This window comes from Magnolia sinica, chromosome 18, assembly GCF_029962835.1.
Source record: "Magnolia sinica isolate HGM2019 chromosome 18, MsV1, whole genome shotgun sequence".
Classification (NCBI taxonomy): Eukaryota; Viridiplantae; Streptophyta; class Magnoliopsida; order Magnoliales; family Magnoliaceae; genus Magnolia; species Magnolia sinica.
Window position 1 is genome coordinate 10,781,851 of NC_080590.1, and position 15,157 is coordinate 10,797,007.

Genomic DNA, 15,157 nt, shown 5'->3' on the forward strand with positions numbered 1-15,157 from the left:
AGCCCATTAATTAAGGGAGTCTTAGGGCATGGACAACAGGATTCAAAAACTCTAGTGTTATGTTGTAATAAAAACAACCCAATGGGCTTCAGTATGGAAATATTGGCCCAGCATACACTCCATGGCATGGTTAAATGACTAAGTTATAGGGACCGACTCTTTTAGTCTCTGGTTGAGTCAGGGATGAATAGGCTCAACTTGCCGGAGTGGAGTGACCTGGGTATCAAACCGGAACGGGTCTAACCAAGTCAAAGTTGCACAGGACTCGTCTGAGTCTTAAAACCATGCTCCATGGTTATGAAAATCAAGCTCATGACCAAATTAATTCTGTAGGAATTTTGGATATATAAATTTATAATTATGAAAATTCGAAATTTAAAAAAAAAAATTATATAAAAAAATTGAAATAAAATTAGAAATTTGAATAAGAAAGAATATAGAAAACTTATTTAATTTGAGACGTGTCAAAAGTACGGACCACACCTCACCACAGTATAACGTGCATGTGTGGTTCATGGTATAAATTGAGGCTATTGGATAAGCCCTTTCAAAATCATTTTCTTATGCATTAAAATTTTTCTCATTGCCTATCTGATATGGGACTAAACCCACACCATTACAAGACAAAATGTCTTTATTACTTTTGAAATTTTTGGAGAAAATTTTCAATCCAAATGATATTCTTTTTGAAACACCAAAAATACAACATTAAGCCCAAAACCAGCCCAACATGCAGGTGGGCCTCAAAGAAGTCTCTAGACGGACTCATTTCTTGATGGGACGCACTTTGAAATGAAACCAAAACATCTAGTCCATTGACACATATTATTTGCCAACAACCTTTTATCTACAAATCCAAGCTTAAAGGGTGCGTTTGGTCACATCAACTATCATGAAATTTCATGATATATTATTCCAAACTAGACTTACTAATAATAAAATATTGGAAAATTTCATGGTATTTGATGCAATCAATCACGCCCTATCATAAAACTAACCACCACCTGAAGTCGGGAGCCCACCAGGTGCAATAGAATGCCAGCTGTCACATTGTCCAACGACAATCAAGCCTTCTGGACACGTGTCACAACGACCACGAGGAGGACCATGATGGACAGCATGAACGACGATCTCACTGCTTCATCGAAAATGTCCATTGCCTTTTCCTTCTCTTGTGACCGAAAGAGGTCGTTCACCAGTGTCATGATCTTCTCCATTAATTCCATTACTTTCGCCTTTGCATTATCTACAATCCACCTTAGAAAATCGGCAGGACCTTGGGGGCCTTTTTCGGAGCTTGGCCAGTGATCTTCTTCGGCTGCACAAATAAAATTTAAGATGGACACATTCAAAACAAGAAAAATCAGGAATATATCAGGTTTAGTAGAATTTGCTCAAATCTCATTGGTTCTCGTCCACTAAGTTCTCAACTTAATGAGGGGCCGCTAAGATCATTATCAAAATTGAGCTAGTTTCATGCAGTTTCTAGAGGTGCGTTTGGATGCATCAGCAAATTGAATTGCAACCGTCAATCTAAATAGAGAAATTGTGATTTTCATCCTTAGCATTCAACTACTTTAAAATTAAATGGCATAAGTTAGACTTAAAAAGTATACAATTGCAGTTTATGTCACATGTAGAATTATCAATCAAGAAGTTCTTGCGTATCAATAAGTTAATGTACACATATGCCATAAATGCTATATATGCTATCATTTATCATATATGTCACATGTGCTATAGTTAATTTTGACCTTTTGTTTTAAAGTGTTTCACGAACAAAAAATACAAATATAGCATAACTAGTTCAGGACAACATAACTTAGAGAGCCCCTCTAAGACAATATGCCCAAGTAGTTTGTCCAGAATACAAATTTGCTTATATTCAAATGGCGGAAATGTTTTAGGTGCTAAAAATAACTTATTGCCTACTATTTGTGGAAGTTTCTTTTTTACTTGTCCTTTTTACAAATTCTGTCAAGCTTCGTGTAACTGAAAAACTGTCTTGATATAGAAATTAATAAGCAAATGATGTTTGACCCTAAGGGGGTGTTTGGATCTTAAGCTGCTTAAGAGAAGCTACTTATTCCACAAATAACTTATCTTACTTTCTACTTATTATGAATATAAGTATATTTGGCAAACAAAATACTTTCAACTCGCTTTCGTCTCTATTGTTGCCTCTCTTTTGCAACTTAAGAAAAATAGAAAGGCTAAAAAAATTAACTGAAGTGATTATGTACTTTTAAGTAAAAAAGTTACTTATAATTAATCATAAACCAAACTTACTAATCTGAAATAAATCACTTATCTTCTGATATATGTAGAAAAAGTAACTTATTTAGTGATATCCAAACCAGCCCTAAGTGCTAGAGCAAAAGAAATGAGCGTACAAGAACTCACATCCAATATCATGTAGAATTTAAGAGCTCATAGAGTTTTCGCTTGTACAGATCTTCTTTCAATCTTACATTGGTATGCTGTCATAAACCCAACCTGTTCAATCACTCGATGGACCAAGCATGCTCGTGGCACAACAATGGAATCAAGATGGAAATATGGGTTATTTGCTCAGACGAGTGCTATCTCTGTTGAGGCATTGACTCTTCTTTGAAGCTAATAGGAGAGAAGGCAGTAAATGGTTTAGATTGGACAAAACTCAAACTAAATTTGATTGAGAACGGATTACTTGCCTTTGAAGGCCCAGCATTTTCTTGCCTCCACATTGTCTACCACATACGTGGTACACCCATATGATGATCTGAACCATACATCCTGTGGACTCAACCACCGAGCAACTGTTAATTAATTTATTTTTATTAGTCTATCTCAAACATCTATAAATGGTCTTTGCTCAAATAAGAGGAGACGTCGCAGGTTTTTGTCTTTTCATGTTCATTTGTATAATACCAAGTAATGGCCTAGAACTGTCTAAACATTGCATTTTTGGACCATGGCCCAATCACTATTGGAATCACGAAATGGACGGTTTCAATATGATCTAGGTGCCCCACTTATTCACAATTACATGGAGGTATGGAAAATTCTGTGCCTTCAAAGTTGAGGAATCTGCTTTCAATTTGGTTATTCTGAAATGGTAATACTTCAACTGAAATTTTAATCTCTTACTACCACTCTACTCGATGGATACACCCTTTTTTCTACTTCCAGCTATACGATGCACAGCGTTCTACTATTGCATTTCCAAGACTAGAAAAAAGGGTGCATCTATCAGAATAGAGAGGGTGCAAATACTGTCTCCCTTATCTAGCCTCTACATAAGTACTGACTCTTTAGTTTTATTTCAGTTGTCTAGGTTGGTTTCTTTAAATCTGCTCCCTCAAGTAACAGTCTTTTGATTTTCCCAGAGAGAAGAATTGAAGAATACCCGAACAGAACATCGTAACAACTGATACGAGTTTAATGGCTAATTGGGGAAAAGAAAAAAGAAGAAGAAGAAGAAGAAGAAGAAATCTGAGATCAGATCAGAGTGCAAGATTTATAATCAGCAACAGATGAATAGAAATCAATAGCATTCTATGTGTGAGAGAATATATTACAAAAGAAAGTGGAAATTTTCATTATTAGGGAAAAATATATAATCCTGCAAGGTTGTTGATACCATATTGATCAGAAATGATTTACCATCTCTGGTAATTCAATTTAAATGAAACTAAATTTTATAAGCAAAGAAGGAGAATTGATGATTTATGTGAACCTGCATAAAATGATTCCCTCAGCTCCTGCATGGCCTCGTTGTTCATAACAGCATCCCATACAGCTTTATCAGATGATAATGAAATGACCATCCTCTGCTTGAAATTGAAACCACAGCAGCGAATATAAATTGACTAACCAAAGTGAAAATATGACTAAGAAAATCATCAAAAATCATCCTCCGAATCATCAAATCTTGTCACATCTATTTGGGGTCAGGTAACAAACCATCAATGGCATTCAGGGTAATCCATTCAAATATACAATTTTCTACCCAAAAACTTGTTAACGGATACAAATTAATGGTGGAAGGCAGATGCCTGGGCCCATCTTTTTTTCTTTTTTTCATTTGGTTCTTCAGATTTCTCTTTTTAAATTTGATTAAATAGAATGAAAGCATGCATAATTATATTACACAATCAAGAATCCATCCGTATTTAAGGGCGTGCTTGGTTCCATGCAATATCATGAAATATGAAGAAATTTTGCACCAAACTAGTCTGATTAATCGTGATATATCATGATATTTGCTGCAACCAAACGCACCCTAACAAAAAAACACACAAGTTATTTGTGAGATTTCAATGGAAAACACAGATGCCTTTTCGGAATGTTTGGTCCCCTCGGTTTCTTTTATAATATCAGGTGTGAAACAAGGCCGCTGATGGTCTGAATAAATGAGTTTTAAACGGTTCCATATTAAAATCCCAATTCTCTTTGTGGAAGCGAAACATGATCGATGAAAGCGTCAAGACAGTCTGTCTCAATGGGTTGTAACAGGCACATGCAACATATTCCCATATTTCAATTTTCATTTGAACTAGAAGCTGAAAGGCAACTTACACATGACTGCGCTAAGCAGAAACATACAAAAGCATGCTTTTGAACTATAGGTTAATATGAATTATAGATCAAAGAACAGAAGGGTAACGACCTGTTACCTGAATAGATGTATTAGTCTGCAACAAACGACACGCATTGAAAACATTATTAAAGCCTTGAGATTGTAAAGCTTTTGTATCGTAAATGTTCGTCACAGGTTCAATGCAGTTGGACTGCAATTCGACTGAAGAAATTCGGGGTATCAAATCAGTTGAATTCACCATTAGACCTTCTGAGTCCTGAGTAGATGGAAATCTATCTTTGACGGTCTGTGGATGATGTGCGGCCGGGGCAAAGACCCTACGAGTAGGAAAACCATCATCGGGTTATCATAGAAGCAACATGAGGTAATGCTTCAACACAAGAAAGTTGTAACACCACCCCACATGGATGTAACATTTGTGTAGTCAATGTAGTCTTTGGAATTTTAATTTCAATGGTTTCTTAAAACTAATCCTTTTTCATATTTCCTTCATCTTCAAACAAAAGAAAAGGTGTAAAATTTGTGATTGTTCATCGGTTGTAAAGAGAGGGAAGGAACCTGCAAGCTAATGTAATTAAGCAAATGCATTGGATTAACTGCTGATGGAAGCAACGTTAGAGAAGGCATTCCAGGTATAGTTTTAAATATCGGCCAATATGCATCATCTATCCATCGTGACTGATACGATAAATCGATATTTATGGTGTATATCAAAGAAAAATCATGAGAAAGAAAAAAAACACATTTGTTATTTACTTAATCCTTGGACAAATTAAATATCAGTGTCATTTATCAATGGTGGGCCCACATGATGATCGGCCCATGTTGAAAGTTGGGCGATGAATGGTTCACATCAAGTTGGGCCCGCATAATGCGTGGTTCACATTAAAGGTGGTCCCACATGATGGACTATCCACATCAAGTGGGCCCCATATGTGGAAAGTCCACAACAAATGTGGGACTCGCACGATGGATGGTGGACATCAAAGGTGCGCCTACACGATGAATGGCCCATATTGAATGTGGGGCCCCGCATGATGAATGGTCCACATCAAGGTAGGCCCACATAATGCACGCTTCACATCAAATGTGGGCCCCACATGATGGATGACCCACATCAAAGTGTATCCTAGCATGATGGACCATCCACATGAAGTGGGCCCCACCTCATGGATGGTTGACATCAAAGGTGGGACCCACATGATGGATGGTGGGGCCATATCATGGAAGGTTGACATCAAAAGTGAGCCCACGTGATGAACGAACCATATTGAAGGTGGGCCCATATAATGGACAGAGTAGGCCTCTTGTGATGGATGGCCCACATCAAAGTGTGGCTTTTCGTGATGGACTGTCCACATTAAGTGGGCCCCACCTAATGAACAACCCATATCAAAAAGTGGCCCGATATGATGGATGGTCCACATAGAAAGTGTGCTACATCCATTGGATGGTGGATATCAAAAGTGGGCGCCACATGATGGACAACCAACTTCAAAGGTGGGGCACCCACAATGGACACATCAAATGTGGACTCCACGTGATGGGTAGTGGACAATGAAGGGGCCCACATAAAGGACAATTATCATTGATAGTGGACCCCACAGGATGGATGACCTACATAAAGGTGGACCACACATAATGGACGGTCCACATCAAAATTCAGCCCCTAATGATGAATGGTCCACATCTAAGACATGCCTCGCAAGATGGATGGCACACTTTGAAGGTTTAGCACACACGATAGTCCACATCAAAGGTGGGCCTCACATGATAGATGATCCACATCCAATATCCAACGTGATGGACAGCCTAAATATATTAAAACATGAATATTGTAGCAATTCATTCTTTTGTCATTTGGGGCATGGTCCATTTATGATGAGATTCACCGAAGCATGGTCTTGATAGTTCTTACAAAGGAGTTATTGTAATTTTTAAAAATAGCATTTACTTCTAAAAAAATCTTTTATTTAAATGTTTTACCAAACATATTTATTTCAAATAAAAACTTTTTCTAATTTGAAAATGTGGCTTTATCAAACAAGCTTAATGTAAAACAAGAGCTAGAACAAAAACATCTTATTAAAGTAACTCTTATTTAATAAGTTCTTATTGGATTAAAGTAGAGATGGCAAATGAAATTGAATTATTGGAAAGACAAGTAAGTCGCAGTTTTAATTATACATTATACACAAGTTTGTGAAAGTTATTTGCATTTGAGAAAAATGGACATGCATGTGGAATTTTTATTTCTACCTGATTACCCCAAATCTAAGTGGGGTAATTAGGTACTATTAGTTTTGCTCCAAATTAATTAGCTTATTACCCAAAGGTCATAACTTTAGAAATAAGTGGATGGATGAGAACTGTCAAGTTTTTTCATGAATTACCACATCTATAATGAGAGTACAAGCTTGATTGCTGTGCCAAATAGTGATGAGAATAAAATCCAACAAATGGAGAGCTTGAATCTCATTCTCATATGCCATTTTAGTAGATGTGATGATGTTAAAATGAGATGCTCACATGCATGGTGGTTGTAAATCTCTTAAAATGAGATGCTCACAAGCATGGTAGTTGTAAATCTCTACCATCAAACAGGCTCAGCCTTTTTAAAGAGTGGAGTACTTGATACTTCTGGCTATGTACGACGTTGATACAGGGGCTTAGATAAAGTAAAGGCAAGTTGCATTAATTCTAATTAAATTGCTTAACTTGTATAATCCTTTTGCTTTCTTTATCTCTCTTGCTCAATTACAATCATGAATATGTGAAAAGGAAGGTTAGGATTGCCATTTTTCTATATATTTATCTATAAAAGTTTAGTAATTTCCTTCTTTTTTTTGTGTGTTTTGATGGTTAGTCTATTTTTTTTCTTCGTAGATCTTCGATCACCCAGCAGTTAGCTGAATATTGACTTATTATGAGATCTTATGAGAAATGGGTTTGAATATTCTAGTGGATTGGATATGAGTTGGATAAGGCTGTCCAAATTTTAAGTCAAATAAAGATATGTGATATTGCAGTATCCGATTGGGTGTTGTTATGAGGAAATTTGCACAAGGACAGTTGGGGTCCGCCCGAGCTACACAAATCAGATAGCGAGGCCTCGGAAGGAGGATGCAACGTCGGGGGCCAACTCCTGATTCATAACTCAGGACTACAATCCTAATTGGCCGACCTGAACCCTTATCCTAGTCCGAGAGAGAATGGTTAAGTCGAGTCCTGATCTTCGTGTTCGGCTTTGATCAGCAAACTCCGACCTCAGTGATTTATCGACGAGCTTCGACTATTAGTACTCAACTTCATGACGGTACGATCCAAGGCCGAGTCAAAGCACAAATATTTCGTATGCCGAGGCCGAGGCTAAGTCAAAGCATGTATGTATCATGTAGTCTCATGTACAAAGGCTGAGGCCGAACCCAGACATGGATGCATCGCGTGCTGAAGCAGGAGACGAGCCCGTGATAATACTTCGCACGCCGAGTCTGAAGATCGACCCAGATGCGGACGTGACCGACGATCTCGCCCAAAGATACGCGCCATTAAGACACGATATGCCGCGCGATCTAAAGATTACGGATAATATCTCCACGATCATAATATCTCGTTGATGGAGTGAATCATGCCAAGATTAATGGATATAGATAGTCTAACCCATAGGTATAAATACCAGGGGACCTCATTGCTATAGATACGTAAGATCTCGCACCCTATCTCTACAATAGACTTAGACTCAGATTCCCTAGCCTGACTTAGGCATCGAAGGGTCTCCTGGCTTAGCCAGGGTCTCCTTTGCTCGCTCTTTTGTATAGGACTAGAGTTTGACGAAGGTCCACCGCATTGAGTAGAGGGTGGTCCATATTTTGACCTCAACAGGTGTCATTAGTAATATTCAAGCACTAAAAAATATAACATTTGTGTAAATGTATAAATATGTCAAATGCTTATGGAGATAAATGTATTTGTTATTATTAATTTTTAAGCACTAAAAAATGTGGCATATATATGCGTTTATGTACATATATGTCAAATGTTCATTCGAATAGGTATATATGTGCCACTATTAATATTTAAGTACTAAAATATATGGCACCTGTATCAATATGCACATATGTCACAAGCTCGACATGGTGCATATGTGCATATGTGCCACTGTTAATATTTAACTGCTAAAAAATGTTGCTCTTGTGCCGACGTGTACATATCAAATGTTTACATGCACAAGCGAACTAACCAATCTGTAAGCTTTTCACATGAACATAATCTATCTGGCCTATATTCCATAAGATTTGACAAATAAGGGACACGATGGGAAAATTAGCACAATTAAAAAGCACCTCATGCAAGTATTAGGAGTGAGGAATGGTGAAAATTAATTATTTTTCTCGGTGAAATAATATTTTTGTTTATGCTTTACTTTTACACAGTGGTGCACTTTTGTTGGGAAACGGATCGGCTACTGACTCTGCTACTAGCCAATCGGTGCCCTGCAGGCCTACCATAATGTATGTGTTTCATTGATTCCGTCCACCCATTCTTTTAGATCATCTATGTTATCAGCCCAAAAATGAGGTTGATCAAAATCTCAAGTGAACTGCATAGTATTTGATTGAACGCCCACCATTCAAAACTTCTTGGGTCCACAAAAGTTTTGGATAAGCTTATATATATATATATATATATATATATATATATATATATATATATTTCCCTTCATCCAAGTCTGTATGATCTAATCAACAGGGTAGATGTCAAATAACCATTACAGTTGGCTCTAAGAGGTTTTTAATGATGGACATCCAATCACTACTGTTTTCCCATGGTGTGGTCCACCTTAGATTTAGATCTATTTAATCTAATATTTGAGATCAATGCCTAAAATTATCTTTCACAATGAATGGATGGCAATAAAACACATACACCACGATAGGTCCACGTAGCACCAACCAGCGTCACTGGCCAAACCGTATCCCTTTTGTTGAGCCATGTCAGGGATAAGGAGATTCTGTTCAGCAATCGACGTCCAAAAGGGACGGAACAACCACTGACCGCTCCTGACTGACCATCCCAATGCCATGGAAGTCGCGGGCGTTGTGCCTACAATTCCTCGGTTTTGCCTCTGTCCAGACTCGGGATCCAAGGTGTAGCGACCCCACTCCACTCGGCCTTTCAAGCTTAAATGGTCAAATAAGTTGAACCGTCCATTTTCTCACTACTAGTGTAGATAAGTATCGCTCCCATAATTATGCTTCAGTAATGATCTTATCCTTTGATTTTCATATGCAATCCATAGAAAATTTTCTTTTCATTGTCCTTAATTCGTCTTCGTATATTGATGGTCACAGTTATCATTTCGTCGTGTGTCATAGAATCCACAGCATGGACGGTTCAGATTAACGGACTACTCAGCAAGTGGGCCCGAGTGGTGAGGAAATAGCGGAATCTTGAGTGACGACATAGCCAGAACGAACTGCTCTCTCTCTCTACGGAAATGGAAAGGAAGAAAAGACGGAGGTTTAAGAAAACTAACTGCTGGAGTGCGGAGACGGCATCTTCCACCTCGTCCCTGGACGGAACGGGCCCGAAAACGAACCGTTCGGAAAACCCCGTAACGGCATCAACTTGCTCGACGGCTTCCCATTCATCAGCGTCAATGGAGGCGGGTGAAGAACGCAAGCCGTTAACGGTGGAAGTGGCGGAAACGGGCAGACTAACGGAGGAGGAAGAAGGAGAGGATGAGGATGTAACGGAAAGAAGAGTAGTGGGTTTGGGCCTTGCTGTAGAGATGGACTCCTGGACCCCACCAAGGCCCGTCCCAACTGCTCGTCCGACTGCACGCAGCATCCCTCCTCCCATTTCTCTCTCACTCTCCTCTCTCCCTCTCTCTGGCTTTTTATTGTATTGTAAGAGATGAGAAGGGCCTAAGACCAACCGGTTGGACTGCAAGTTACGATCTACCCAACGAATATCTCCCAAACCATTAAGTTTATAAAAATCTAAACCTTGAAATAGGTTGGATCCATGATGATATTTATCTAATGAGAAAAATCAGCGGCATATGTTTATCAAGTGGTCCACACCATTAAAAACAATATCTAACTATTGATAACTAGAAAATACAATTATGGCCTCACAAATGAGTGGATATAGATGATGTTTGTATAAGGTAATCCTCATGATGAGATGAACTTATTGGGTGGATTGGATATAGCATGCACTTAATAGGTCGGAAGCTATCCTCTGGGTGGACTGTAACTTGTAGTGCAACTGGTTGTACTTAAACCTTCTAGATAAGGAGCTCTCTGGTTACACTTTCGTGCCACTTCTTCGCCAAAATATCCTCTTGCGTGCTGCCAAAAACCGCGATGAATGTGAAGTCCTCGCGTATCAGAACCTGAACGGTGTCCTGATGAAGACCGTTGATGCGGTGGGACACGACATTGATGGTTGATGGAGTTCCGGATTGGATGATACTATCCGACTCATCTATGGCTGTGATTTGTGGCCTGCTTTTGCGTTTCGTAGTAAGCATCCATCCATTTTCGGTTCATACAAATTATCAACGGGCTGGATTTTCCTCAAGGACCTGAACTATGGCCCAATTGTGTGCAAATTAGCAGATCAGGAAAAAGCAACGGTTACAAAATGATTCTTTTCTTTTAGGACCACCGGTAAAGTGCACCTGCCATTGATGGTGGTGTACGAAGCAGATGGTGATCAGGCACGTCAATCAACGGTTTGGATTGCTGATCCATGGGCTTCATGTGCACAAATTGCAGAGGAATAGTAGGATACCCATCTTGCTGATCCGGAGCTTTGGAAGTGGAATTTTAGGAGATACGTCAATGTAAGCAAGTGAGATGCATGGCTTTGTAATGGGACCATGTGACGTATCAACGGTATCCATCAATCATTTAGGGGCTTGATTTTATACCACAAGAGTATATTAAGAAGGCATATTTGTTCCTTCCAAATTTAAATAATTACCTTATTATGCTTTAATAACACGTAAAATAACTAATTTTTCTAAAAGCTTCAATGGTTAATGGTTAAAGAATTGTGTACTATTATGGAAGGACTTTAATATCCCACATCGTTTTTCTTCATCGGCATCACATACGTGCCTCACCCCTTGCCTCTGATGCTCAATCTGATAAATTACCCACGGACGATTTTCCCATTTTGATACAGTATCCTTTATCCTAAAATTTAGTCTGACATGATATTCCTTGTTCCAACTTTTATTTTAACCTTTTATTCATAGCAACCTAATCAAAGTTTAAATTATGAGGTCATTAATTTTTTTCACCTTTTGTATTTTTCAGAACCTATCACCAAGGAATATGATTAGAGCGAGTGAAGTATGTTGGATGCGCAAGCGTCACTCAGACATAACCAGATATGAATTATACAAGTATAAAGATTTAAAAAAAAATAAAAAAATCAAGCATACACAAAGAACACAGTGATTTATGTGAAAAAATCCTTTCGGAAAAAAACAATGGCATAAAGTGACAAGCAATATACAGTAAATAATGAAATTACAAGAAATGAGTAACTAACAATCCAAACCCTAAAGTATAAAACCTTATATCTCTTTAGAATAAGTTCACATTACCCTAATTCCACATTACACCCGTTTATATAACCCCATATCCGAATTTAGAAACAAAACCGCGCACTTATGTAGAAGTTGCTTGCACTGTCGATCGAAACTTCGATCGATCGACATTGATCGTGCATTGTTCGATCGATTGACACACAACATTTGATCAATTGAACATGCTCAAAAGTGTCCAAATAACTAACTTGATTTTCTAAAATTATCTCAATCGATCGTTCAAACATGTCCAAAACTATCTATGGACAAAACTGAGAAACTCAAAATTTTCTCGTTCGATTGAGGCTTCCATCGAACGATCAAAATCGCCTGTTTCTGCACAAATTAAAGGCACCAATTTCAACAATCTTCAACATGGCTTTAATATTCATGTTTCATGCACTGTTTCAAGTTGCTTCCTCCATCTGTAATCATCTCTATCATAGCTTCACAATCACTTCTTGTGAATATTCTGTCTTCATTCGTCCTTTTGCCAAGCTCATAAAAGTTGAACAAAATCTGAATTTCTCTGCAAGAATAACTTTCATAAGTATATCCTCCAGAATCCTGCTCGTGTATATCTTATCAGGAGTATGTAACACCGTATTCTTTTTATATCCGTCAGATAAAATAATGACGCACATTAATATGTTTAGTATGAGAATGGTATAACAAGTTTTTTCCAAATTAATCGGGATTTCATTGTCACAATTCATAGGCACAGCCTCCTACTGAAGCCTCGATTCATTCATCATACCTCTCAAACAAATAACTTTTTTGAATGTTTCTATCACTGTTATATATTCCGCTTCGATCATAGTAAGAGTACACAATAAATCGAAACTTCGACATCCAGCTGATCACTAATCCGAAGTCGACATTCTATTATCCACATTCCCATCATAATTGGCGTTCATGTGGTTTATCAGTTTCTCAAGATTTAAAAGTGTCAAAATGTAGTCCATTGTACTTCGTATGTTACGAAGTAGCCATTTCACTCTCTCCTAGTATTGCTTGCTGGGGTTAGACGTGTATTTGTTCACAACACTCATTGCATGTGAAATATACAATCTCATACAGACCATGATATACATAAAAATGCACATTGCGCTCAAGTAGGGACACGAGACACGTGCTACTTTTCTTTATCTAATGTAGAACATTATTACAAAAAAAGTTGAAAGTGAGCAGCATGGAGAGTACTAATCGGTTTTGTCTTGTCCATCATAAACGTGATTAGGACCTTCTCAAGATACTCATCTCGAGACAACCATAACATGCTACTTTCTCTGTCCCTATGTATATCAATGCCAGTAATCATCTTTACAGCCATCAGATCTTTCATTTTGGATATATTGGATAATTGAGCCTTTAATATGTTGATCTCAGACATGCTGTAGCTGAAGATAAGTGTATCATCAACATATAATACAGATATAATGAATTTCAAATCACTTATTGCTCTAAAAGTAGATACAGTGATCGAATTCACTTATAATGAACCACTGGTTCATCATGAAAGAATCAAACTTTTTATACTACTGCCTAGCTAATGTTTCATGTTGTACAATGACATCCTTAACTTGTAAGCTTTATTCTTTGACCCCTGTACCTTGAATCCTTCTAGTTGTTTCATGTAGATATGCTTTTTAAATTCCCCGTATAGGAAATGTGTCCAGTTCAATACCATATAGGGCAAGCACTGCCAACACAAATATGATAGAAAGTTGTGTTGACTTTGTTTCGATAAGAAACAAATGTCGAAACAGACTACACGTGTAAAAATCTCACTAAAGTTGATACCATCCTTTAGTATATAACCCTTCATTACAAGTCTGGCCTTTTATCTATCATGTTTCTTTTGATGAATCCACTTATATTCAATCACTTTCTGTCCAACGGGAGGCTACACCAACTCACACGTCTCGTTACAATACAAAGAATCAATCTCATCTTGCATTGTTGTCATTCAGTTTTTTGCATCTACATCATTAATAACCTATTTAAAAGTAGACGGGTCCCCCTCATTTGTAACGAAAGCAAATGCAACAATGATAGCTTGCAATCTTGTAATGGATTTCTCCTGACAGGTGGTTGCTTCACCTGCTCATGTACCTCTTCATGTGACCCAACTTCTTTAAGTGTCTCAGCCTTGTTGGTTTCGACATCAATCACTGCTGATTTTTTGATTTTCTTGCGTTCATTCTTACGGAACAAGGAACCCTCATCAAATTTGATGTCTTGGCTCATTGTGATTTTTCGTGTAACCCGATCATATATCTTATATCTCTTGACACCATCGTCATATCCAATAAAGGTACACTTTTTCGTCCTTTAGTATAACTTATATCTCTCAACAGACAATACCTTAGAGTAAGCATCACAACCAAATACATGCAGCCCTAAGTAGTATACTTGCTGACCACTCTATACTTCTTAAGGAATCCTGTAATTAATAACCCTTATATGATGACCAATTCACCAAATAACAAGTTGTGTTAATGGCTTTGGCCCATGGATTATTGCCCAGCACGACATTGTTTAACATACTTCAAACTATTTTTAAAGAGTCCGATTCATACGTTCCGCCACACTATTCCGCTATGGTGTGTGTTGTGCCTCATAATCTCTCTCATCCTTATAAAACCGATTAAATTCATTCGAAGTAAATTCTTCACTATTATCCGTCCTTAGTACTTTCAATTGTCGTCCTAATTATTTTTCAATGAAAACCTTTTAAGATTTTAAAGTGGCAAACACATCAGATTTATTCTTCATGAAATAAACTCGCACATTTTTAGAGAAATCGTCAATGAATGTTACGAAGAATAACGACCCTAGTCTATAAAATATGGAGGACGACTCCCACACGTTTGAGTCCACATAATCCAACCGTCTGTTACTACTATGTTTTCCAGATTTAAATGACAATTTTAAATGTTTACCATATATGTGATGCTTACATACAT

General features: G+C 37.7%; 1 protein-coding gene across 2 annotated transcripts; it reads right to left on the reverse strand.

The window, feature by feature from the left end:
- Positions 1 to 616: 616 nt before the first annotated feature.
- LOC131233279 (uncharacterized) lies at positions 617 to 10,465 on the reverse strand. Of its 2 annotated transcripts, none has more exons than XM_058229924.1 (4): positions 10,119 to 10,465; positions 4,659 to 4,899; positions 3,713 to 3,812; positions 617 to 1,318 (listed from the first exon to the last, which is right to left on the reverse strand). In XM_058229924.1, exons 1-4 carry the CDS (start codon positions 10,442 to 10,444, stop codon positions 1,065 to 1,067), a joined length of 921 nt encoding a protein of 306 aa, XP_058085907.1. In that variant the 5' UTR covers positions 10,445 to 10,465; the 3' UTR covers positions 617 to 1,064. The 2 variants fall into 2 exon arrangements, with proteins under 2 accessions (XP_058085907.1, XP_058085908.1); XM_058229925.1 differs by having other exon boundaries at positions 3,719 to 3,812; positions 10,119 to 10,464.
- Between the last annotated feature and the right edge of the window lie 4,692 nt (positions 10,466 to 15,157).